General features: G+C 42.4%; 1 protein-coding gene across 1 annotated transcript in view; it reads right to left on the minus strand.

The window, feature by feature from the left end:
• The window catches only part of LOC140203686 (uncharacterized), a 161,717-nt gene that overhangs the window by 71,404 nt on the left and 63,292 nt on the right, over nucleotides 1-27,021 (minus strand). The window contains exons 8-10 of the mRNA XM_072269732.1: nucleotides 16,300-16,411; nucleotides 9,167-9,275; nucleotides 7,976-8,262 (exon numbers count right to left, since the gene is read on the minus strand). Of these exons, the coding sequence (XP_072125833.1) occupies nucleotides 7,976-8,262; nucleotides 9,167-9,275; nucleotides 16,300-16,411 (508 nt within the window). The remainder of the gene's footprint in view (nucleotides 1-7,975; nucleotides 8,263-9,166; nucleotides 9,276-16,299; nucleotides 16,412-27,021) is intronic.

The following is a 27,021-nucleotide window of genomic DNA, read 5'->3' on the forward strand; positions in this document are numbered from 1 at the left end:
GGATGACTTACAGCAGACTAAAAAGCTTGAGCATATTGACATTAATAAAGATGGAGCTTTTGGAAAGCATCAAGTTGAATAAGTCACCGGGACTGAAGGAGAAATAACCCAGGCTACTGTGGGAGGCAAGGGAAGGGACTGCTGAGCCTCTGGCAATGATCTTTGAATCATCAATGGGAATGGGAGAGATCCGGAGGATTGGAGTGTTGTGGATATTGTTCCCTTATTCAAGAAAGGGAGTAGAGATAGTCCAAGAAATTATAGACCAGTGAGTCTTACTTCAGTGGTTGGTAAGTTGATGGAGAAGATCCTGAGAGGCAGAATTTATGAACATTTGGAGAGGCATAATATGATTAGGAATAGTCAGCATGGCTTTGTCAAAGGCAGTTTGTGCCTTATGAGCCTGATTGAATTTTTTGAGGCTGCGACTAAACATACTGAGGAAGGTAGAGCAGTAGATGTAGTGTATATGGATTTCAGCAAGGCACTTGATAAGGTACCCCATGCAAGGCTTATTGAGAAAGTAAGGAAGCATGGGATCCAAGGGGACATTGCTTTGTGGATCCAGAACTGGCTTGCCCACAGAAGGCAAAGACTGGTTGTAGACCGGCAAGGAGTAGTTGTGGACGGGTCATATTCTGCATGGAGGTTGGTGAGCCTCAGGGATCTGTTCTGGGACCCCTTCCTTTCGTGATTTTTATAAATGACCTGGATGAGGAATTGGAGGGATAGGTTAGAAAATTTATTGATGACACAAAGGTTGGGGGTGTTGTGGCTCTCAGAGGTTACAACAGGACATCGATAGTATACAAAGCTGGGCTGAGAAGTGGCAGATGGAGTTCAACCCAAATAAGTGTGAGGTGGTTCATTTTGGTAGGTCAAATATGATGGCAGAATATAGTATTAATGGTAAGACTTTTGGCAGTGTAGAGGATCAGGGATCTTGGGGTCTGAGTCCATAGGACACTCAAAGCTGCTGTACAGGTTGACTCCGTGGTTAAGAAGGCGTACGGTGCTTTGGCCTTCCTCAGCCGTGGGATTGAGTTTAAGAGCCGAGAGGTAATGTTGCAGCTATATAGGACCCTGGTCAGACCCCACTTGGAGCACTATGCTCAGTTCTGGTCACCTCACTACAGGAAGGATGTGGAAACTATAGAAAGGGTGCAGAGGAGATTTACAAGGATGTTGCTCAGATTGGGAAGCATGCCTTATGAGAATTGGTTGAGTGAACTTGGCCTTTTCTCCTTGGAGCGGCACAGGATGAGAGGTGACCTGATAGTGGTGTATAAGATGATGAGAGGCATTGATCGTGTGGATAGTCAGAGGCTTTTCCCCAGGGCTGAAATGGCTAACACGAGAGGACACAGTTTTAAGGTGCTTGGAAGGTACAGAGGAGATGTCAGGGTTAAGTTTTTACGCAGAGAGTGGAATGGTTTGCCAGTGACAGTGGTGGAGGCGGATACAATAGGGTCTTTTAGGCGGCTTAGAAAAATAAAAGACTATGGGTTACCCTGAGTAATTTCTAAAGTAAGTACATGCTTGGCACAGCATTGTGGGCCGATGGGCCTGTATTTTGCTGTGAGTTTTCTATGTTCCTAAGACCAAGGAACTGATAGTAGACTTCAGGATTGGAAAGCCGAGGTCCATGAACCAGTACTCATCGGAGTATGAGAGGTGGAGAGGGTCAGTAACTTTAAGTTCCTGGATGCCCCTATCTCAGAGGAACTGTCCTAGACCCATCACATAAATATAATTGCATCAGAAACACAACACTGCCTCTACTTCATCAGAAGTCATCAGAGATTCAGCATGCCATCAAAAATCTTGGCAAACTTCTATAGATGTCTGGTCTTAGTTTAAAGCCTCTTTATATTGTTATATCATGCTCGTTATTTAGTGCTATTTATGTTTTTGCATTTTCACCATTTGTTGTTTACTGATTGTGTTTACAGGTAATGTTTTATAAATTTGTTGAGTATGCCTACAGGACAAAGAACCTCAGGGTCATTTGTGGTGACGTACAATAAATAATAAAGTCAACTTTGAACCCTTCCTACAGTCAGAACAGGTGTATTGCTACTCTGCTGTCTGGACTCGCTGGTGTTACAGTAGCTCAGATGACCGAATGAATTCCTTTCTACACCTGCAACAGGTGAATGATCTCTCTCCAGGGTGGGCTCACAGATGTGTCCTGAATTTAGACAACTTAATGTCCTCTCCACCATTGAGCACATCTAAATGAAACACTGTCACAGGGAAACAGTATCCATCATCAGGGACCCCCATCTCCCAGGGCATGTTCACTTCTCACTGCTCTCATCAGGAAGAAGGTACAGCAGCCTCATGGCTCACTCCAACAGGCTGAGGGACAGTTACTACCCCTCAACCATCAGGATTTTGAACCAAAGAGATAACTTTACTCTGCTTAATTTGCCCATCTTTGAAATGTTTCCACAACCAATGGACTCAGTTTCAAGATTCTAGTCACTTTTCCTTGATATTTATTTATCATTATTTAATATTATTTATTTATTTTTGTATTTGCAAATTTTGTTGTCTTCTACACTTTTTCTGAATGTTCAAGTTGGGCAGTCTTTCATTAATTCTGATTCACACAAGAAAATGAATCTCATGTACTGTATGTACACAGCGGCATACATGCTTCTGGACACAGCTTCAGTGTTCCTGGAATCATCGGGTGTTTCGGGTCTTTCAACATCATACAACCTCCTCCAGGTGACCCAGCCGGGGCTGATCAGACCCCAGCTTGTGTCCAGATGGCTAGCTACTTATGACTCCATGGCTCCCCTCTTTTCAGCCACAGCCATCTTGAGGCCCTCTCTGCCGTATCCGTGGTACTGCGGATGGCTCTCCTCTTCCTCTCTCCCTCCATGCCACAGTACGTATGTACTTTGATAACAAACTTAATTTGAACTTTCAATGAATCGCATCCCAGGGTCAGAACAGCTAAACGATTGCTGTTGGAAGTGAACTCAATAAGGCTTCACAAGGTGGAAAACTGAGTGAATTTATTCCCTCACTGACAGTAGGTCAACAGCCTCTCCTCACTGTGAACTCATTGGTATGTTTGCAAATGAGATGACTGATGAACTACCTTGCCACAGTCTGATCAAATGAATATCTTCTCCCCAGTGTGAACTTTCTGATGTTTCCACAGTTCAGGTTATTCAATGAATCTCTTCCAGCAGACAGCGCTGATCCATGGCCTCTCCCCATTGTGAACTCATTGGTGTGTTTGCAAGTGAGATGACTGATGAAAATCCTTCCCACAGTCTGCTCAAATGAATATCTTCTCCTCAAAGCAAACTTGCAGGTGTCTTATCAGATGGGATTGAGTGAGTGAATCCCTTCCCACACAGAATGGCCACTCACCTGTGTGAACTCCTTTGCATATCATCAGATCAGAAGATTGAGTGCATCCCTTCCCACAGACAGAACAGTTGAACAGTCTTTCCCTCTCTGTTGTGAACTCACTGGTGTGTCAGTAAGTGGAATGATCAAGTGAATCTCTTCTCACTGTCTGAGCAGGTGAACAATCTGTCACCAGGGTGAATTTTCTGATTTCTTCAGCTTGGAGGTCAGAATGAATTGATTCCTGTAGAACAGGAGAACCATCGCACTCTGGTGTGAGCTTACTGATGTATCTTCAGGCTGGGTAACTGAGTATATCCCTCCCACGCAGAGCAGGTGAATGGCCTCTCCACAGTGTGAACTCACTGGTGTGTCTGTGGGTGAGTTGAGTGAGTGGATCCCGTCCCACACTAAGAGCAGATGAATAATATCCCCCTGCGATCAATTCTCTGGTGATTCATCAATGAGATGTCGGATCAGTGAATCCCTCACACAGTCAATGAGGTTGAAGAACTGATGTATAGGGAGCAAATGCTGGTGTGCTCTCGCTGAGACAAAACTTCTTTTCAGACACAAGGCATATTTCCAGCTGGGCCAGATACACATTCTTCTCTGACATATTGGTATTACAAAGGTAATATCTGTTTTCTCCTTCAATAACTGGAGGACAATCTACAGATTTATGTCGAGTTTAAGTTTAATTAAGTTCAAGCTGAAGTTTAATTGTTAATTTCGCCATACATGGATACTGATGAATACAGCCAAATGAAACGAGTTACTGCAGGGCCGAAGTGCAAAACACAGTACCAACAGTCATACACAACACAAGAACACAAGATGCATATAGCACTACAGTAGTAGTAAAATACCGTCATACAAAAATAGTCCCTGAGTCCATGAATATTGCAGCAGTCTGCCGTCAAGCACAATATAGCTCGTCTTCTACTGAACAAACACTGGAGAACCGCTCTGACTCTGACAACTCTCCCTGGACGGCTGTAAACAGGTGACACCGTGGCTTGAGGCCTAGTCCTTGCTTTGGCCAAGGCCACGCATCTCCCTGCCACCTCGTTTGGCAAAAAAACAGTGAACCATTTACAGCATTCCACATTATCAATATCCAACAGGGCCCTGCGATCACAAGAAAAGCAGTTAAGAGAATCACTCATTGCACACTGCCTTCTTTAAGTTCTTAATGTACAGCACGGTCTTGCGATTACAAAACAAGTTTACAAAAGACAGTAACACCTTTACTTGGCTCCATAGAAGCTGTTGTGTCCAAACATATCACCATCTCACCAGGGATCCAGTAAGATTTCCTGATTGCATCTCCAAATTGGTTTATCCAAATCTTATTCCTGCACTTAACATGACCAGTGTGCTGTCTTCTCCAGCATCCTCCACATTTGAAGATTGATGGTCCTCAAATGGTGGTTATGGTTATAAAACTAATATGATACAACCGATGTTTCATTGTGCTTGAGATTTGGTATATAAACCCCTTGCCCTTTCTGCCCTGTAAAATGATTTATAAAATTAATCAGTTTGGGAAGTACAGAATTTCCGCTGAGATAATCTAATTCCTATGGGTGAGTCTGACATCACGCTGTCAGAGCAGGACTCAACACAAGCCTCCTCATCTTTCACGGGGTTCAGACAACCGCCGAGCAAATTTCTCTGACTCTCTTCCTATCTGTATCAGAATGGGCCACTTCTGCCCATCATCAATCTCTGAATTGATTCAGTTTGTCTCACTTCACTGGTGCACCTTCATGTTCTGGAAACAAGAGATTCTACAGATGGTGGAAATCCAGAGCAACACACACAAAATTCTGGAGGAACTCAGCGAGTGAGGCAGCATCATTTGAGGGGAATATACGGCTGATGTTTTGGGCTGTGACTCTTCACCATGCTGCCTGACCTGCTGCATTCCCCTAGTATTTTGCACTTACACAACATATTTTCTGATAATCAGCTTCCAAACATTGCTGATCTGTCATTCATTGCCACAGGTTCCTGGTCTGATTCCCTCCTTGTCCCCATTGATTCATATACACCCTTCACCCTGACGCACCACCACCACTTTCTAGAGCTTCAAAGCTCTGCTGTGTGATGGACCCTCTTTGGTTTCTGACCTTGTTCCATTGAATATCAGGGCTTCTTCCCACTTCCTTTCCAGCCCGGAGCCCAAAACATCACCCGTTTATTACTTTAAATAAGACGATACCACACAGCAGCAGAATTAGGCCATTTGGCCCATGGAGTCTGCTGCACCATTCTGTCATGGATAATTTATTATCACCCTCAATCCCATTCCCCTGCCTTATCACTGTAACCTTTGTCACCCTTACTAAACAAACTCCACTTTATATATTCCTAATGTCTGGGACAGCAAGGTCATCTGTGGCAATGAACTCCACATCCTTCACCACCCTCTAGCTAAAGAAATTCCTCATCTCTGTTCTAAAGGGGCGCCCACCTATTCCGAAGCTGTGCCTTCTGGCCCTAGACTCCCCCATTATAGGAAACTTTTGTAAGGGGTTTCTTCTTTTATGTTACCGCGTACACTAAAAAAAAACCGGCTTCTTTGTTATGTTAACTGCTGAGAAAGTTCTCTCTCTAGCAGCTTGTTTGGGTTATAAAGAGAGTTGTATTCATTTGCTAACCAAATGGGATAGATGTTATTCTATCTTGTGTGTCTGTAAGCTATTGTGATGCGCGGGCTTTGGCGCAGAAGGTGTGATGGGGACAGAGAGAGTGGACGCGATGCTGTAAACTGGCCAACGGAACGGACGCCGAGCAGGAGTCCGAGGCCCAGGGTCTTTGGCGAGGAGAGGAGACGAAGACAGGCACGTGTGGAGCGTCTAGTCGACCACTGGGGTTGGTCCCAGGCAGCGAGTCGAGGGGGTCGGAGGGGATCGAATGGTGGAAAGAAGACTCCGTTAACTGAGCTCCAACTGTTGTGCACGAAGTGGTTGAACTTTGATAAGTTTGGCGCCTTTTACTTTCCTTTTGTATTTTACCTCTATTAATTACATAGTTCCAGTAAGAGATATAAATTGTAATCACTTAATCGCATGTGGTGTATTGTCTGTCATTTGGCGGGGTGGGGTACATCACACAAACTCGATTACCCAGTTTGGCAGGGCTGAAGGCTGCTTCCGCTAGACGGAAGCTAGTTGAGCGAGCCTGGGGCTTACTAGGGGGCTACGCATTCTTTACACATCTACTCTATCCAACGCTTTTAATATTCGATAGGTTTCAATGAGATTCCCCCCTCATTTTTCTAAATTCCAACGAGTACAGGCCCTGTGGCATCAAACACTCCTCATTCACCCTTTCACTCCTGGAATCACACTCCTGAACCTCCTCTGGATGCTGCCAGCAGGTCCTTTCTCAAACAAGGGGCTCAGGACTGCTCACGATACTCCAAATGCAGTCTGACCAAAGCCTCAGCAGTACATCCTTGCTGTTATACTCTTGAAATGAATGCCAACATGGCATTTGCCATCCTTACCATGGAATTAACCTACAAGTTAACCTACAGGGAATCCTGCAGGACACTCAAGTCCCTGTACAAAACCACTGATGTTTTGAGTTTTCTCCCCAATTAGAAATTCATCGAGACCTTTATTCCTTCTACCCAAGTGCATGACCATGCACTTCCCCACACTATAGTCCATTCTTTGCCTAATCAAAGCCCTTCTGCAGACTCTGTTTCCGCTGCAGTGTCTTCTCCTGCAACTACCTTTGCATCATTCGGAAACTTCCAGTCAATGACATCTCATGTGAAAAGACAAGGACCCAAAACCATCTCCTGCAGAACACTAGTCTCCGGTAGCAAACCAGAAAAGGACCCTTAATTCCCACTTGTTTGATTTTTCTGCTTGAACTGCTGCGTTCCTCCAGCATTGTGTGAGTATTACTCTGAATTTCCGTTATCTGCAGAAACCCTTGTGTATGATGTCGAAAAGAGCAGGGAATAGGGAGGTTAACGACCTCAGCACAGAGGTTTGAGGGATGAAGAACATGTCAGACATAACGGCAGTGAGCTTGTCTTCAGTCTGCAGAAAGTCATTCATGAAATTCTAGGGAAACCTTTTCACCCACAAGTGGTGAGTATTTGGGACCCATCACCACGGGGAGAGTGAGAGCTGAAAAGCAGGGATGGATTTGAAAGAAAACTCATGGAAAAGAAACAGGGACAGGCACCAGCTGGATTGAATTAATTCCGAACTGTACTCTGGGTGTCTTGTAGATTAATTATGTACCTGACACAGTGTTTAAAATAAAACTCATTTATTTGTCACAGATCCAGAATACTAAATTCCCATTACATCAGCATAAGAAACAACTCCAATGCCCAGTCACTAGGGTGCAGACTTGGTTTGAAGACAGTAGCAATAATTACAGTCTGACACCAACAGTCACTTTTGAACTTGTCTCTGGACTAAGAAGGTGTGAGGGTTAAATATCCAGCAGGCTGCTTATTTAAACGCTTTCCCGAGTGTGAACTTGGTAGTGGGTCACAAGGCTCGATGACTGAGTGAATCTCTTTGCACATTCAGAGCAGGTGAACGGCCTCTCCCCAGTGTGAACTCACTGGTGTATCTGTAAGTGGGATAACCGGGTAAATCCCTTGCCACATTCAGAACAGGTGAATGGTCTTTCCCCAGTGTGAATTTGCTGGTGTGCCAGTAACATAGTCGACCGAGTAAATCCCTTCCCACACTCAGTGCAAATGAACGGTCTCTGCCCAGTGTGAACTCGTTGGTGTACCAGTAAGTTAAACGACTCAGTAAATCCCTTCCCACATTCAGAGCAGGTGAATGGTCTCTCCCCAGTGTGAACTCGCTGGTGTTTCATCATGTGGGATGAATTAGTGAATCCCTGTCCACACACTAATAGTTTCCCTTCCTGTTGAACTCACTGATGTGTCTGCGAATGGGCTGAGTGAGTCAATCTCTTCTCACAAGGAGCAGGTGAACGGCCTCTCACTGGTGTGGATTTTACTGGATTTTATTTGGAGATACAGCATGGAACAGGCCTCTTCAGCCCAATCAGCTGCTCCATCCAGCAATCCACCTGTTAACCCAGCTCTACCAGAGGACAATTTACAATGACCAATTAACCTATTATCCGATATGTCCTTGGTCTGTGAGAGGAAACTAGAGCACCCGGAGGAAAACCATGTGGTCACGGCAAAGACGTACAAGCTCCTTACAGACCGTGTCTGAACTGAAATCCAAACTCCGACACCCCAGTCTGAAATCTTCAGTTTGGATGACAGAATCAATTGCTTCCCGCAGAACAGGTGAACCGCCTCACTATAGTGTGAACTTGCTGATGTATCTTCAGGTTGGATGACTGGGTATATACTCTCCCAAAGTGTGAACCCACTGGTTTATCTGCAGATTGGCTTAGTGAGTGAACCTCTTCCCACACTGAGAGCAGGCGAATGATATCTCCCTGCTATCAATTATCTGGCAATTCACCAAGTCAGATGTTAGTCATAGTGAACCCCGTGTAAAATCACTGCAGTTGAAGAACTGATCTCTGGTGAACAAATGCTGGTGTGTTCTCAGCACCCCGGTTCCAGCGGATTTCACTGAGTTAAAACAGAATGTTTCCTTTCAGACACAAAACATATGTCCAGCTGGGATGAGATACATCTTCATCTCCAAGGATCGACAACTGATCTATCGGTGCTACAAAGGAAATATCTACTCACTTCTTCAATAATTTGAAAACAACTTACAAGTTTTACCTCCAGTTGGGTTCATCCAAATTTCACCCCGACACTGAACACGTGTTCGGATTCCCCTTGCTGTGACTGCTGTGCTGTCTTCTCAAGCATCTCCTCCTCTACATTCAGAGACTGATTGTTTTCAAATGCTGGTGAGCTGACAAAGACAGCAGAACCGACGTGTTTTTGTTTTCAAGATTGCCACACAGAAATTCTTTGGTGTTTCCAACCTGTAAGAAGATTTACAAAAGACATCAATGGGTGAAGGAGAGCATTTTAAATTAAATAGTTTTAGTCTCTTAACATTACACTGTTACAGTGAGATTCAGCCCAAGTTGGAGGAACAACTTCTTATCTTTTACTTCAGGAATCCAGATTGACAAGTAAATTCTCTGACTTTCTGTATGTATCAGAATGGACATTTCTGCCCGTTGTCAATCTGTGACTTGGCTCAGTTTGGCTCTCCCAGTCAGTATTATTTCAGGTTCTGGGCATGTCACACAGAGCTACAAAGAGCACATGATATTACATGGCTGCTCTGGAGACTTTCTAAGTACTCAAACCCCCCTCCCTCACCAGTGTAAGTGCTGCAGGTCGCTGGTTACCCCAGACAAAGGTGTCTGATATCAGTCTGATCCCAGAGAGAATGGGACGAAACATGTTCTGGCAGGTAGAAAGATCCAGAACCAGGAGAGGTAGAACAGAGGTCATTTTCAAAAAGAACCAAAGCTACCAGACATCATGAACGGCAGTGATGTTTCACTCCCAGTCCAGCTGAACGCCTTTTATACACGCTTTGAAAGGGAGAATAAAACGACAGCAGGGAGGATCCCTGCAGCAGCTGGTGACCCTGTGATCTCTGTCTTGGAGGCCACCTTCAGGGTGTCTTTCAAGATGCTGAAGCCTCACACAGCACCAGGCCTGAATGGAGTACCTGGTAGGGCTCTGAAAACCTGTGTCAACCAAGTGGCAGGTGTGTTTAAAGACATTTTCACAAGACCACAAGGCATAGGAGCAGAATTAGACCATCTGGCCCAAACAGTCGGCTCCACCATTCAATCATGGCTGATCCTTTTTCTCTATCTCCTCCTGAACCCCAGTTCCCGGTCTTCTCCCCGTAACCTTTGATGCCATGTCCAATCAAGAACCTATCAATCTCTGCCTTAAATAAGCCCAACGACCTGGCCTCCACAGCTGCCCGTGGCAACAAATTCCACAAATTCACCACCCTCTGGCTAAAGAAATTTCTCTGCATCTCTGTTTTGAAAGGGCGCCCCTCTAACCTGAGGCTTTGCCCTCTTGTCCTAGACTCTCCCACCATGGGAAGCATCCTTTCCACATCTACTCTATGTAGGCCTTTCAACATTCAAAAGGTTTCAATGAGGTCCCCACTCATCCTTCTGAATGCCAGACAGAGCCATCAAATGTTCCTCGTTCAATAACCCTTTCATTCCTGGAATCATCCTTGTGAACCTCCTCTGGACCCTCTCCAATGCCAGCACATCTTTTCTAAGATGAGGGGCCCAAAACTGTTCTCAATACTCAAAGTGAAGCTTCACCAGTGCCCTATAAAGCCTCAGCATCACATTCTTGCTTTGTATTCTAGACCTCTTGAAATGAATGCTAACATGGCATTTGCCTTCCTCACCAGCGTCTCAACCTGCAAGTTAACCCTCGGGGTGTTCTGCAGGGGGACTTGGGAGTCCTTGTGTATCTCAGATTCCCGGATTTTCTCCGTTTAGAAAATAGTCCACATATTCATTTCTACTACCAAAGTGCATCACCATGCATTTTCCAACATTGTATTCCATTTGCCACTTTCTCGCCCGTTCTTCTAATCCAAGTCCTTCTGCATCCTACCTGTTTCCTCAACACTACCTGCTTCTCCATCAATCTGCAAAATTGGCAGCCAACCAGAAAAGGATCCTTTTGTTCCCATTCACCGCCTCCTACCAATCAGCCAATGCTCTAACCATGTTAGTAACTTTCCTGTAACACCATGGGCTCTTAACTTGGTAAGCAACCTCATGTTTGGCACCGTGTCAAACACCTTCTGAAAGTCCAAATATACAACATCCACTGCATCCCCTTTGTCTATCCTACTTGTAATCTCAAAGAATTCCAACAGGTTTGTCCGGCAGGATTTTACCTGAAAGAAACTATGCTGATTTTGTACTCTTTTGTCCTGTGTCACCAAGTACTGCATCACCTCATCCTTAACAATGGGCTCCAACGTCTTCCCAACCACTGAGGTCAGGCTAACTGGTCTAATTTCCTTTCTGCTGCTTTCCTCCTTTCTTAAAGAGTGGAGTAACATTTGTAACTTTCCAGTCCTCTGGCACCATGCCAGAGTCCAATGATTTTTGAAAGATCATTTCTAATGCCACCACAATCTCTAACACTACCTCTTTCAGAACCCTAGGGTGCAGTTCATCTAGTCCAGGTGACTTATGCACCTTTAGGTCTTTCAGGTCTTTGAGCACCTTCTCCCTTATAACAGTAACTGCATCCACTTCTCTTCCTTCACACACTGTAACATCAACCATACTGTTAGTGTCTTCTACAGTGAAGACTGATGCAAAATACTCATTTAGTTCATCAGCCATCTCCTTTTCCTCCATTATTATTTCTCCTGCCTCATTTTCTAGTGGTCCTACATCCACTCATATCTCCCTTTTATTTTTAACATACGTTACGAACTCACAGGTTTCGTTTACCGTGGACTGTCGTTTTAAGCGCCTGAGTGAGGCAGGACTATGACGTCAGTCACAGGCTGCAAGAGTTTGCTTCAGATTTTTACAGAGAGAGAGACCTTCAGTCGTAGTACGAGAGAGAGAGAGAGAGAGAGACTCGGGGGAAGCCAGTAGCTTCAGCTTGTCGCAGCTGAGGCTTGGAACTCCCCTATGCCCACAAGGGTGGGTTAAACATTGGCACATGGTGCACAACAAATGTGGGAATGTCACCTCATATGATCCATAGGAGTGCAGTTTGGGGATATCTTGTGGGACCACTTGTGCAGCCCTTGCCTGGGTATGTTGTGTGGTAACCTCTGGGAGACGATATCCCTGTGACAGGTCACTTTCGGTGATAATTTGTATGTGGATTTGGAACGACGACGGATAAGATCTACGGCGACTGTTATCTCGTTTTACCAGCGTGGAACCTGTGGAATACATCGTACTTACCTCCTCTCTCTATTACAGCGTGAATTACAAATATCTCTCTTCCATCATCTATCTCGTGGATTACTGAACTTCCCTACTTTACCATCTCAAGACTCTAAGCCTTGTTCCCCCAAGCTCAATAGTTTGGGAGTTACATTTCCACACATAAATATAACATAATGCTGTTAACTTCTGTTTATCTTGGTTGAGTTACTATATTATAAGTAGATACTAATAAAGGTAGTGGTTTTAACATCAAAACCGAACTCAGTGTGAAATCTGTTACTGCTGGTTTGTTTCTAAAATGTTACAGTTCACAACACATATTTGGAAAAACTTTTACTATCCACTTCGATATTATTTGCTAGCTTGCTTTCATATTTCATCTTTTCCCTTCTAATGATTTTTTAGTTGCTCTCTGTAGGTTTTTAAAAAAAAATTCCCTATCCTCTATCTTCCTACTAATTTTTGCTTTGTTGAATGCCTTTTCTTTTGCTTTTACAATAGCTTGACTTCCCTTGTCAACCACAGTTGTACTATTTTACTATTTAAGTATTTCTTCATTTTTGTGTGACAAAAGACCAAGTTATCAGAAGATTGATGCTGATAAGAGAGACAAAGAGAGAAACATTCCAAATGTTAATGGGAGACGAGAGAGATTAACGAAAAGCGACACAGTTCCGAGTATTGTCAGACCGGTTGCTTTGAAACTGAACTGTTTGAAGTTTGATGGACAGGCGATACCCCAGCAGGGGGATAAAAGGAACAGGTTCGCTAAGGCACAGGACACCACGAGATCACGAGACCCTGGAAGAGCGGTGTGCCCTCACAAGTTGGTGGGAGTTTGGAGGTCTGGTCACAGGACCGACCATAGACGCACAGGGTGGAAAGGTACGATCGGCGGGAACCTGGTGTGTGCGTCCGCCCTTGCCTGGGTGCCGGGTTCACTGCAGAGGAACGATCGTATCCGGAACGGAGGGGTCACAGTCGGTGACCTCAGAAGATATTAAAAGGGCTCGCACCGAAAGCTAACTGTGAAGAACAAAGGTCTGTCTGAATCCGATTTGCATATTCTCTCTCCAATGGCACAACAGCGATTACTGCGAACTGTACTAAGCTGAACTGAACTCTGTCACTTGAGACTGATCATTTTACCCCTAGACTGCGATAGGGCTTGATTGATTCTTATTACCCTAGTTCTGTGTACATTTGTGTTTTATCATTGCTAACCTGTTGCATTTATATCCTTATGATTAGAGTACTGTGTTACTTATTTCTTTAATAAAACTTTCTTAGTTCCAGTAACCCAGACTCCAACTCAGTGGTCCATTTCTGCTGGTTTGGCAACCCAGTTATGGGGTACGTAACATTTGGAAAACACATATCCTGCACCTTCTTCATTTTTTCCAGAAACACATGCCAGTGGTGCTCTGCTGTCATCCCTGCCAGCACCTCCGTCCAATTTACTTTGGCCAGCTGTAATTTCCCTTATTCCACTGAAATACTGCTACATCAGACTTTACTTTCATCCTATCAAATTTCAAGTTGAATACACTCATATTGTGTTCTTTTACCTTAAGTTCCCTAATCGCCTCTAGTTCATTACATAACACCCAATCCAGTATAGCTGATCCCCCAGTAGGCTTAATGACAAACTGTTCTAAAAACCCATCTCTTAGGAATTCAACAAACTCACTCTCTTGAGATCCATTACCAACCTGATTTTCCCAATCGACCTGCATGTTAAAATCTCCCATGACTACCATAACATTGCCCTTTTGACTCGCCTTTTCTATTTCCTGTTGTAACCTGTGGTCCACATCCCAGTTACTGTTGGGAGGCCTGTATATAACTGTCATCAGCACCCTTTTACCCTTGCAGTTTCTTAACTCAGTCCACAAGTATTCAACATCTTCCGATCCTGTGTCACAGCTTTCTACTGATTAGATGCCATTCTTTATCAGTAGAGCCACGCCAGCCCCTCCTCCTACCTTCATATTCCTCCGATATAATGTGTAACCTTGGATATTCAGTTCCGAACTACAACCATCCTTCAGCCATGATTCAGTACCAGCCACATCACACCTGGCAATCTGTAATATTGCAACAAGACCAACCACCTTATTTCTTATACTATGTTCATTTAGATACAACACCCTGAGTACCATATTTGCTGTCCTTTCTGATTCTGCATCCCTAATGATTTCATACTCAGCCTGTTGGCTGCAACTAAATCCCATCTCTCCAAAATTTTCAATCTCTCATTCCTACAGTCGGAGTTTGACCTACAATCATAGGTCAACCTGTGCCCAAGAAGGGCAGGCTGCGCAGTCTTAGCAACTATCATCCAGTAGCACCCACATCTAGGATGACAAAATGCTTTGAGAGGTTGGTTATGGCTAGAATTAACTCCTGTCTCAGCAACAACCTGGACCCATTGCAATTTGCCTATCACCACAATTGGTCTACAGGGGGTGCAATCTTATTGGCTCTCCACACATCCTTGGATCAGCTGGACAATATCAGCTGACCTTTGTCAGGATGCAGTTTACTGACTACAACACAGCGCTTAACACAATCATTCCTACAGATATGATTGAAAAGCTCCAGCTTCTGTACCTCCCTCTGCAAATGGATCCTTGACTTCCTAACTGGAAGACCCCAACCTGTGTGAATTGGAAATAACATCCCCACCCCACTGACAATCAACACTGGCACACCTCAGGGATGTGTGCTTAGCCTACTGACCTCCTCTCTCTACACCCATGACTGTGTGGCAAGCCACAGCTCCAACGCCATCGATAAATATGATGACAACACAACTATTGTTTGCAGAATTTCAGATGGTGACAAGAGGGCAAACAGAAGCGAGATATACCAGTTACTTGAGTGATGTCACAGCAACAACTCTGCACTCAACGTCAGCAAGACCAAATAGCAGATTGTGGACTTCAGAAAGGTTAAAATGAGGGAACACACACCAGTCCTCAAGAGTGGACAACTTCAAGATCCTGTGTGTAACATCTCTGAGGATCTAACCAGGGCCCAGTATATCAATGCAGCTACAAAGAAGCACAAGAGTGGCTATATTTCATTAGGAGTTTGAGGAGACTTCATACATCATCAAAGATACTTACAAATTTCTATAGATTCGATCTGAGCATCACTAAGTAGTATGGGAGGAGGGGGGTGGAGAGAGGGCTACTGCACAGAATTGAAAGAGGCTACATAAAGTTGTTAACTCAGTCAGCTCCATCATGGGCACTAGCCTCTGTAGCATCCAGGACATCTTCAGGATCGATGCCTGAACAAGGCAGCATCTATCATTAAGGATCCCCATCGCCCAGGCCTCGCCCTCTTCTCATTGCTACCATCAGGAAGGAGGTACAGGAGCCAAACTCAATGATTCAGGAACAGTTTCTTCCCGTCTGTAATATGACTCTGAATCGACATTGAACCCATGAATCCTACCTCATTACTCTTGTTTTGCACAACATATTTAATTTCTGTTACACATGTTAACTGTAATTCGTTGTTTTTTATAATTATATATTGCATTGTACTTCTGCCGCAAAGACAACACATTTCATGACATATGCCGGTGATCTGTCACTCTGATTCTGTTCCGTTCCCGATCCTGGGATTCAGACAGCTGAGGCTCGGCTGTGTCTGGGAGATGACTGGGCTGCCAGCCCCTCAGCCTGCGGACTGAGTGGAAAGCCTTGGCAGCATCACCCATTGCCGCCTCTACACAGAGACATTGTCACCAACCCCGAACCCAGCCTCTGTCCCTCACCGGCCCGCGATGCGCATGCGCCGCAACATGGCCTCGGCAGCGCCGATCGTCGGAAAATTCACCGGGGTTCAAATCGTGGGGCAAAGAGAGGGAGAAATAAGCGGGGCCGTCCCGGGATCCAGAGCCATAGTGTGTCCGGCACCCGCCCGCAGCATTTGTCCCTCAGTCAGGCTGCGGACGCCGGGCTGATGAAAACCCACCCGAACCCCACTCCTACCTACTCCCGAAGCTGCAGCGCCGTTTGTCCATTGAGCGCATGCGCCGTCTGCGACCTCCGCGCATGCGCATTTGATTGACGGCTGACGGACGGTGATTTCTGAAGCGCTGGGCTTTCTGGGTATGCACGGTGCCATTTCACAGTTCAACTTTCAAAGTACATTTTGTTATCAAAGTATATTTGTGTCACCATATACAATCTGAGATTCATTTTCCTGTGGGCATACTCAGCAACTCTGACAGGATCACTGAAAGATCAAGCAGGGTGCAGAAGACAACAAACTGTGCAAAGGCAAATATAAATAAATAGAAATAAATACAGGAATGTGAGATATTGAGACAAAGAATCATTTAAAGTGAAATAATTGGTTCTGGGACATTTCAATGATGAGACAAATGAAAATAAGTGTAGCTATTCCCTTTTGTTAAAGAGCCTGATGGCTGAGGGATACAGACATCCCACCCTGCAAAAACTCATTTCAGGGAGGTAGCACCACCAGCCCCACCCCCCCACCCCCACAACCCCATATTCCCCTTCCCCCGGTCGACCTCCAAGGGTGCATGTATACAGGACATTTGATTATGAAAGAACACAACAATTTATTTGATCACATATTGAAACTATTTACACACACACATATATTTCTTATTGAGTATTTTGTTGTCTGTCTCAATGCTAATAGCTAAATGCTAATGCAAATAGCTTTTCTACTGCTTTTGCAAACTTTCCTTGTACTGTGATGTGGCTTGCTTGGCAGATATGAGCATTTGGAAGTCTCAACCTCATAGCAGTCTGTGTCAATGAATTTGTTAATTTTGCAAGACATCAGATTCACAAGTGTTTTCTGAGACAGCTGACTTCTGAATTCTGACTTAATGTGACACACCATGCTGAATGCCTTTCTACATCACAATTAGAATTTGGCAGCACCAAAAGCAGCTTCATCAACTGGCAGAGCTCTTTGAATCGCAACTTATCATGGAGTTATGGAGTCGTTTTTTTTATTCTATTACAACTTTAAGCAAGTCTACAGGGAGTTTGGCCTCATCACGTAGGACATCAATAGAGTAGCTCCTTAGCAGCTAGCCAGCTAGTTTAAATAATGTTAGCTATGCTAATGAATGAATGACACCTGTTAAACTCACCTCAGCACGTCTTTTACAGTCATTTAACCCACCATGGGCAATAGAAAAGTCACTGATGCAAACAGTGCAGTGAGCAACAGTCATTATTTTGTATCCCTATTAGGCAGGGGTACACTTTAGTGTAGTCTGGGGTGAAGTAGGTTTTATATTTTCTTTTTTTTTGGGAACACTCTGCCATGGCGCTGCAGGACACTAAACTGAACTGATCGACAATGAAAGAGAGAGAGAGGTCGACTGTAAAGCCCGCCCACAGAAAAAAATGATAGGTCTACTTAGCACAAAGAGAGACCAATCAGGATGCTCTCTCTGTCACTCTCTCGCTCTCTCTGTCTCCCTCTCACTCGCTCGCTCTAAATAAATTGATTTCCGGGATATTGTACATAATTTGCGGGCATCAGGGAGCCGCTATCAATATGCGGGAGACTCCCGGAACTTCCGGGACAGGTGGGATGTCTGCTGTAGATAGATAGACAGACAGACAGAGAGAGATATGAAAGTCTGTCAGCACATGTCAGATCAGCTCGTTTGGTGGATGATAAGTTTTCTGTGCTGCTACTTCATTAACCATTTGTTTTCTATTAACCATTTTAAATAAGTATAATAGTGATTTTTTTTGTGGGTTAACACACATGTACAGTGTCTTTGTTTGTGAATACTTACATGAATGCCTATGGCTGAAACAGGAAATTTAAAAAATTTTTTTGGTCTAATGGTTCAACTTCTTATTTTCTCCAAACATTAACAGGACATAATGGTGGAAAGCCAATAAAAGACAGTAGGTGGATTAGAATCCTTCCACTTCAATAAAATGGCTCTCCTAGCCAATAAAGTTGAAAAAGCTATCATACGTTGAGCGGAAACAGAAATATTTCCTGTTTCGGATGGGATAATCCCAAAGATTGCCGTAAGTAAATTAGGTTGTAGGTCCAAGACTTTTGATAGTGTTTTAAAAACATCTCTCCAAAAATTATCTAGCTTTATACAAGACCAAAACATATGAGTTAAAGTGGCCACCTCAATATTACATCTGTCACAAATAGGATTAATATTGGAGAAAATACGCGCCGGTTTATCCTTTGACCTATGGGCCCTATGCACTACCTTGAACTGTATCAAGGAATGACGGGCACAAATAGATGAGTTATTAACTAAATAAAAAATTTTACTCCATTGATTATCTAAACATGACTCTTGAAATTCCAATTCCCAAGCACGTTTAATTTTATCGTTAGATATCATACGTAAATTCAATAACCGTTTATAAATTATAGCTATTGATTCTTTTTGAAGTGATTTAAGCTGAAAGAGAGCATCTGTCATATTAGGTGGATAAGCAGAAGGGTAATTTGGCAGCAAACTATGTAAAAAAATCCTAATTTGTAAATATCTAAAAAAGTGTATATTAGATAAATCATATTTATCCACTAACTGAGAAAAAGACATTAAACAATCCCCTAAAAACAAATCTGAAAAAGTTGTTATTCCCTTCGTTTTCCAAATTGAAAAGGCCTTATCCAAAATTGATGGTTTAAAAAAAATAATTGAAATGGGTATTACAAAATTATTTAACTCAAAAAATCTGTGAAACTGAAACCAAATTCTTAATGTATGTTTAATAATGGGATTAAAATCTTGTCTACTAATCTTAGAAAACAAAAAGGGAAGAGGAGCTCCCAGCAAAGAGGCCAAAGAAAACCCCTTCACCAAGTTTTCCTCCAAATCCAACCATGAAGGACATTCATGTATGTCTGAGTAATGAATCCAAAGAGTAATATATTGAATATTAATTGCCCAATAATATATTCTAAAATTTAGCAAAGCCATACCACCGTCCTTTTTTAATTTCTGCAATAAGGGTTTACTCAATCTAGGATTTTTATTATTCCAAATATAAGATAAGATTATCGAGTCTGTTCTGTCAAAAAACATTTTAGGATCAAAGGAAGGAACTGCCTGAAATATATATAAGAATTTCGGTAGAACTATCATTTTAATAGCATTAATTCGACCTATTAATGATAACGTCATAGGTGACCATTTAGAAAGCATTTGTTGGGTGTAATCAATTAATGGGAGAAAATTATATTTATACAGGTCCTTAAAATTTTTAGTAATTTTAATACCAAGATAAGTAAAGTAATTTTTAGCAATAATAAATGGTACCTGATGATATTGATCCGAGTAATTATTAATGGGAAATAACTCACTTTTATGTAAATTCAACCAATTTCCCCCAGGATAAATAAAGTATGACTATGACTATGACTAATTTATATCCAGAAAAACTACTGAATTCAGAAAATATAGATAACATAGAAGGAATAGATTTCCTAGGATCTGAAATATGAACTAACAGGTCATCTGCATACAACAAAACCTTGTGTACTTTGTCCCCTCCCTTAACACCCTGAACAGTACTGGAATCTCTAAGAGCAATAGCAAGGGGTTCTAAAGACAAGTTAAATAATAAAGGGCTAAGAGGACATCCCTGACGAGTACCTCTGTATAATCTAAAGTAAGGAGATTTTTGATTATTAATTACAACCTCAGCCGTAGGGGCTTGATGGATCAATCTGATCCAGGAAATAAATCCCGGACCAAAATTAAATCCTTCCAAAACCTCAAATAAGTAAGACCACTCCATCCTATCAAAGGCTTTCTCTGCATCAAGAGAAACAACACATTCAGATTCTTTAGATGGAGAAAAGTGAATAATGTTTAGTAATCTTTGAATGTTAAAATGTGAATATCTATTTTTAATAAATCCAGTTTGATCATTGGAAATAACACTAGGTATAATACTTTTAAGTCTATTAGCTGAGATCTTAGAAATAATTTTAAAATCCACATTCAGTACAGAGATTGGTCTATAGGAATTGTATTCAGATAAATCTAACGGTTCTTTTCTAGTAAGATCATGTATAATGTTTAATTTGTGCTTTTCTAGTAATGCCATGTTCCTGTAATGCAGCTGCCTGTCATTGAACCTGTACATGTACTGGTGTACACGGCTATAAACTCAACTCTGAACAGACTGGAGGTTGAAGGCTTCCTCAAAGAGGTGTGATTCCTTTGTTCAAAACAATCGTGATGTTCTTTCTGGAGTGTGCATTCCAACAATAATGTCCCCATATCGCAACCAATGCTGGAGGCTGTCTCAAGTACTCGGGCGATCTTGATGATCTGGAAGAGGGCGTCTGTCACCCCAGGTACAGTCAAACCTCACATCACCAGCTGTGGCCCATTCGTTATGGGGCAATGTATTTCCAATTTGCTGAACAGCCATGTAGCAAGATGGACAAAGTAAGGAATAGGGTGGAACTATTCCCTGGATTCACTAGTTTTCAATTTGCTGCTGTAGTTTGCTACATTCTGGTTGACACTCCACAATATTTTCCTCCAGTGCACTTTGGGGTAGAGATCGATTGCACCACTGACAATCTTCACCATTCTGGAGTTGGCTCCAATCCAGTCAACATTTTCCCAAGGAGAACACAGCAGCCATTTAACACAGCAAGCTCCCACAAGCTATATACTCAATGTCAACAGGCATTGCATATGTCAAGTCAAACTCCACACATAAAATGACATTTTCCTGCCAGTCAGCTTCCAAATGTTGTCAATCTTCCATTCGCTGCCACATCCTCCTCAGCTAATTCCCTCCGCCTCACCCTGTGCTCCTACTCCCACCATTGTGTGTTGTCCTGAGCCCTGCACTGTGCTGGTTTCTGACCCTGCTCCACTGAACATCTATCTAATGGTTCCCCACTCTGATTTCAGACGTACGGGTTCAACAAGCCATGATATCCTTCCTTTGCCCAGAGCCTCCAGGAATGAGGAATATCTGGGACAACCCCCAGTGAGATTGCTTGCTTCTTCAGTCTGCCAAAGGCATGCAGGAAGTTTAAGGGAACCCTCTTCTCTCGCGCAAACAAAGCTCGACACTGCCTCTACTTCCTCGGGAGTCTGCAGAGATTTGGCACATCATCAAAAAACTTGGCAAATTTCTATAGATGTTTGGTGGAAAGTGTGCTGACTGGCTGCATTACAGCTTGGTAAGGGAACACCAATACTTTTTGTGGAAAATCCTACAAAGGATAGTGGACTCAGCCCAGTATATACAGCAAAGGCCTTCCAACTATTGAGCACAGTTGCTGTAGAAAAGCAGGATCCACCATCAAATATCAGGAAGAAAGTACAAGTGCCTTAGAACTTGCACCACCAGGTTCAAGTCCAGTTACTACCCTTCCATCATCAGGCTCTTGAACAAAAGGGGATTACTACACATTCTGTTTCTGGTGATCACACAGCTAATGGGTCTCACTTTATCGACTGATTATCTAGTTACTACATGCTCATTAATAATTGCTATTTATTTGTATTTGCATTTGCACAGTTATATATTTATCCTGTTTACAGTTACTGTTCTGTGGATTTGTTAAGTATGCCCGCAGGAAAAAGAATCCCAAGGTTACATGTGGTGACGTGTATGACCTCTGATAATGAATTTTAGTTTGAACACTTCCCACACTCGGAACAGGTGCAAGGCTACTCCGCTGTCTGAACTCATTGGTGCTTCAGCAGGTCAGGTGACTGAATGAATTCCTTTCTGCACCTGCACCAGGTGAATGACCTCTCTCCAGGGTGGGATTACAGATGTGTCCTGAAGTTAGACAGCTCAATGTCCTCTCCACCACTGAGCACATCTGCATGAAACACTGTCTCAGGAAAGCAGCATCCATCATCAGGGACCCCCACCTCCCAGGACATGTTCTCATCATGCTGCTGCCATCAGGAAGAAGGTACAGGAGCCTCAGAACTCACACCAACAGGTTGAGGAAACATCAACCATCGGGCTGTTGAACCAATGGGATAACTTCACTCAACTTCACTTGCCAAACATTGAAATGTCTACACATCCAATGGGCTCAGTTTCAAGATACTCATCTCCTTTTCTTCATATTTATTCCTTATTTATTTATCATTCATCATCATCATCAGGTGCCATGCCCAGTTTGAGCTTTGACTACCATGGTCCACACACTCCTGTTTCGGGTCAAGTGGATCAATTCATTGGTATTCATTTCCAGTTCTCTCCCTGCTGTCTCCATCATCATTTGTCTTTGCCTTCCTCTTGCTTTCTTCCCTTCAATCTTTCCCATAATTACCGTGCATTCTAACTCCTCTTTCCTAATCACTTGCCCAATGAAGTTATGTTGCCTTTTCATGATCTCACACACTATTTCTCTTTTTGTGCCTGCTCTGTTCATGACATCCTCGTTAGATATTCGTTTCATCCATGATATTCTTTGCATCTTCCTCAAAAACCACATCTCTGCTGCTTCAATTTGTTTCCTCATGTTACTAGATACTGTCCAACATTCTGAGCCATATAATATAACTGGATAAACGTAACATTTCAGTACTCTGAGGCAGGTTGTCATGCCTAGTTTAGTATTGGTCAATATACTCTTCATTCTTGTAAAGGTGTCTTTTGCCATCCCTATTCTTCTTCTGATGTCCAAGTCGCACCTGCCACCTGATGTCACCCAGCTTCCTAAGTAGCAAAAGTTCTTTACTTGTTTTATGTCTTCCCCATTTATTCTCAGCCTGCAGATAGGATTCTCCTTCTTCTTGGATATCACCATACATTCTGTCTTTTTGCAATTGATAAATAGACCCACTTTTGCACTTTCTTCAACAACTATATCAATTAAGTTTTGTAGTTCTTCCTCCATACTTGCAATTAACACAGTGGCATCTGCATATCTGAAATTATTGATGTTTTCACTGCCAACTTTAATTCCCAAGATCTCTTATTTTTTGTAATATTGTTTCACTGTACACATTAAATACATCAGGGGAGAAAACCCAGTACAGATTTCTGATTAGGTGGAGGTCTTTCGAATCTAGATCTAGAGTTTTCTGTAATATTTCAAATAACTTATTGTGCTTCACTTTATCAAGTGCTTTTGTGTAGTCGATAAAACAAATAAACAAATCTTTTTGCACTTGTATAGCTCATTCTGATAGTATCCTTAACATCAATGTTGTGTTTCTTGTACCTTTGTCTTTCACAAAATCACGTTGTTCTTTACCTGTTTCAGCTTGTATCTTACTTTTAGCTCTTGTCATCAAAATTCTTAGAAGTATCTTGGTGATATGACTCATTAAACTTATGGTCCTATGCTAGTTCGAGCCTCAGCTGAGGCAGGGTGTTGTGTCCTTGAGCAAGGCACTTAACCACACATTGCTCTGCGACGACACCGGTGCCAAGCTGTGTGGGTCCTAGTGCCCTTCCCTTGGACAACATCGGTGGTGTGGAGAGGGGAGACTTGCAGCATGGGCAACTGCTGGTCTTCCATACAACCTTGCCCAGGCCTGCACCCTGGAAACCTTCCAAGGTGCAAATCCATGGTCTCACGAGACTAATGGATGCCTATTACTTTTTTAATGTAATTCACATTCTATTGCTCCAGGTTTCTTAGGAAGAGTGATAAATACTGATTTTTTTCATCTCTTCTGGTATTATTCCAGTCTCATAAATGTCATTGATTAAATCAGTAAGTTTTTCAATTCCATAATCTTCAAGGGCAATAATTTGTTCTATTACTAATTCATCAGGACCTGCTGCCTTTCCTTTCTTCATCTTATTTATTGCATTACGAACTTCAGATTTTAAAATATTTGGACCTTCAATGTTTTTCTTAATTTCTGGTTTTACACCTCAATTGTCTTCAAACAATTCCTGAATATACTCAGTCCATCTGTTCATAATCTCATCTTTTTCCATGATAATGGTACCGTCCTTTGCTTTCAAACATCCACCTGAAGAACAGAGGAGCTTTTTACCAGTGATATTCTTGATTTGTTGATGCACCCTTTTTGGATCAGTAATAGGGATTCTTTCTATTTGCTCACATTCCTGGTTTAACCATTCTTCTTTGGCTTTTTGACATGAGCTTTTAACTTTTTTTTAAGGACTTATATTCCATAGGATTTGCTTTCTTCCGTCTCCTTTGTTCCATTAGATTTTTGATTTCATCTGTCATCCATTTATTCTTTGCGCTTTTTTCTTTTTTAGGAATCACTGACTTTGCTGATTCTACCAAGGCATCCTTTAGAGAGTTAAATTTCATTTCTACATGATTGCTATCATCTTCAACAGATTCTATTTCTAGACTTTGAAATCTATTCCTTACTTCAATTGTAAAATTTTGTCTTAAGTTTTCTTCTTTAATTAATTGCAAGTAGTCAAGGGATTGTTCAGGTTTTTGCTTCTTTAGTTTTTTAAGTTTTACTTTTACATGACATACTACTGGGTTATGGTCACTATTACAGTCTGCACCTGGATATGTTTTGCATTGAGTCACTGAGTTTCTAAATCTTTGGTTTATAGTAATAAAGTCAATTTGATTTCTAGTGTTATCACCTGGACTTTTCCAGGTCCACAAGTGTCTTGGATTTTAAAGTAGGTATTCATAATGACCTGATTATCCATCTTGCACCATTCTATCCATTTCTCACTTCTTTCATTTCTTTCCCCTAGTCCAAATTTTCCTATGGTATTTCCATCAGCACCTTGTCCTACTTTAGCATTTAGATCTCCCATGACAATAACAATATTGAGATTTGCATCCATTCTTTGCTTGTTCAAGCTCTTCATAGAATTTATCTATATCCTCATTTGTTCCATCTGTTGTTGGTGCATATACCTGTATAATTGCTAAATCAAATGGTTGTCCTCTGAATCTAACAAGGAGCATTCTTTCTGATATTGCCCAATGTCCTAAAACACTTTTTGCCATGTTTTCATCCATAAGAATTCCTACTCCATTAGTATGGGATGTCCCAAAAGAATATGTTTTATTTCTATTCTGACATGTTCCAGCACCTATCCAATGAACTTTGCTAATTCCCATGATGTTAATCTTTAGTCTTTCCATTTCATTTATCACATTGTCCAATCTTCTTGCTTGATATAGGGTTCTTACATTCCAAGTGGCAATAATTTTCTTTTGTGTTACTTGAATTTTATTTATTTATTTATAGAGCCTCATCACAGGTTACAGTTTAGAGTCATACCCAGGAGTATATTTATCATTATTTCACGTTATTATACATTTATTTTTGTACTTAAACACTCTGTTGTCTTTTGGACTCTGATTGAACGCCCAAGTTGGGTGGTCTTTCATTGATTATGATTCACAAAAGAAAACGAATCTCAAGGTAGTATATGCTGATACATATGTACTTTGATAATAAATTTACTTTGAAACTTATAATGAAAAGCATCCCACAGTCAGAACAACTAAAGGATTTACAGGTTAGTATGCTGAGTGAATTTCTACCCACACTCACAGTAAGTCAACAGCCTCTCCCCAGTGTGAACTTGCTGATGTTTCCACAGTTCAGGTTAGTGAATGAATCCCTTCCCACAGACAGTGCAGATCAAAGGCCTCTATTCATTGGTGTGTTTACAAGTGAGATGACTGATGAAGTACCTTCCCACAGTCTGATCAAATGAATATCTTCTCCCCAGTGTGAACTCGTAGGTGTCTTATCATGTGGGATTGATTAAGTGAATCCCTTCTCACACACAGAATAGGTTAGCGGCCACTCACCTGTGTGAACTCTTTGGCATACAACCCATGACATTCTCTTTGACCCAGAACCCCAAGAAACGAGGAATCTCTGGGACAAAACTTCAACAGCCGGATCACACAGCAGTCTCCCACAAGCAATATACTCATTGTCAAGAGGCATTGCGTGTGTCAACAGTCAAAGTCAACAGCCAAAGTCAACATGAAGTTTTTCACAATGAAGCTTCAAATGTTGTTACTCTGTCAATCATTGCCACAACCTCTTCTCTGATATCCTGCAACTCATCATCGCCCAGAGCCCCATACCCTCTCTGTCTCTGGTTTTTGAACATGTTCTGTAGAACATCCAAGTAATGATACCCCTTCCCACTTTGTGTGAGATGTAGCTCTTTGGAAGCAGTGGAAATGTTCACAACATCCCTCTGGTTTCCCTCCCTCTCACTGTCCTGTCCTCTCCCATCAGTTTCCTTCTTCTGCAGCCCTTTCCCTTTCCCACTTCTGTCATGGATAATTTATTTTCATTCTCAACCTCATTCCCCTGCCTTATCCCTATGACCTTTGTCACCCTTACTTAGCAAGCTCCACTTTAAATAAACCCAATGACTGGGACTGCACAGTCGTCTGTGGCAATGAATTCCATAGATTCACCACCTTCCAGCTAAAGAAATTCCTCCTCGTATCTGTTCTAAAGGGATGTCCACCTATTCTGAAGCTGTGCCTTCTGGTGCTAGACTCCCCCATTATAGAAACTTCCTTTACACATCCACTCTATCCAGCCCTTTCAAAATTCGATAGGTTTCAATGAGATTCCCCCTCATTTTTCTAAATTCCAATGAGTACAGGCCCTGTGGCATCAAACACTCCTCATACATTGACCCTTTCACTCCTGGAATCACACTCCTGAACCTCCTCTGGATGCTGCCAGCAGATCCTTTCTCAAACAAGGGGCTCAGGACTGCTCACGATACTCCAAATGCA

This window comes from Mobula birostris, chromosome 10, assembly GCF_030028105.1.
Source record: "Mobula birostris isolate sMobBir1 chromosome 10, sMobBir1.hap1, whole genome shotgun sequence".
NCBI lineage: Eukaryota > Metazoa > Chordata > Chondrichthyes > Myliobatiformes > Myliobatidae > Mobula > Mobula birostris.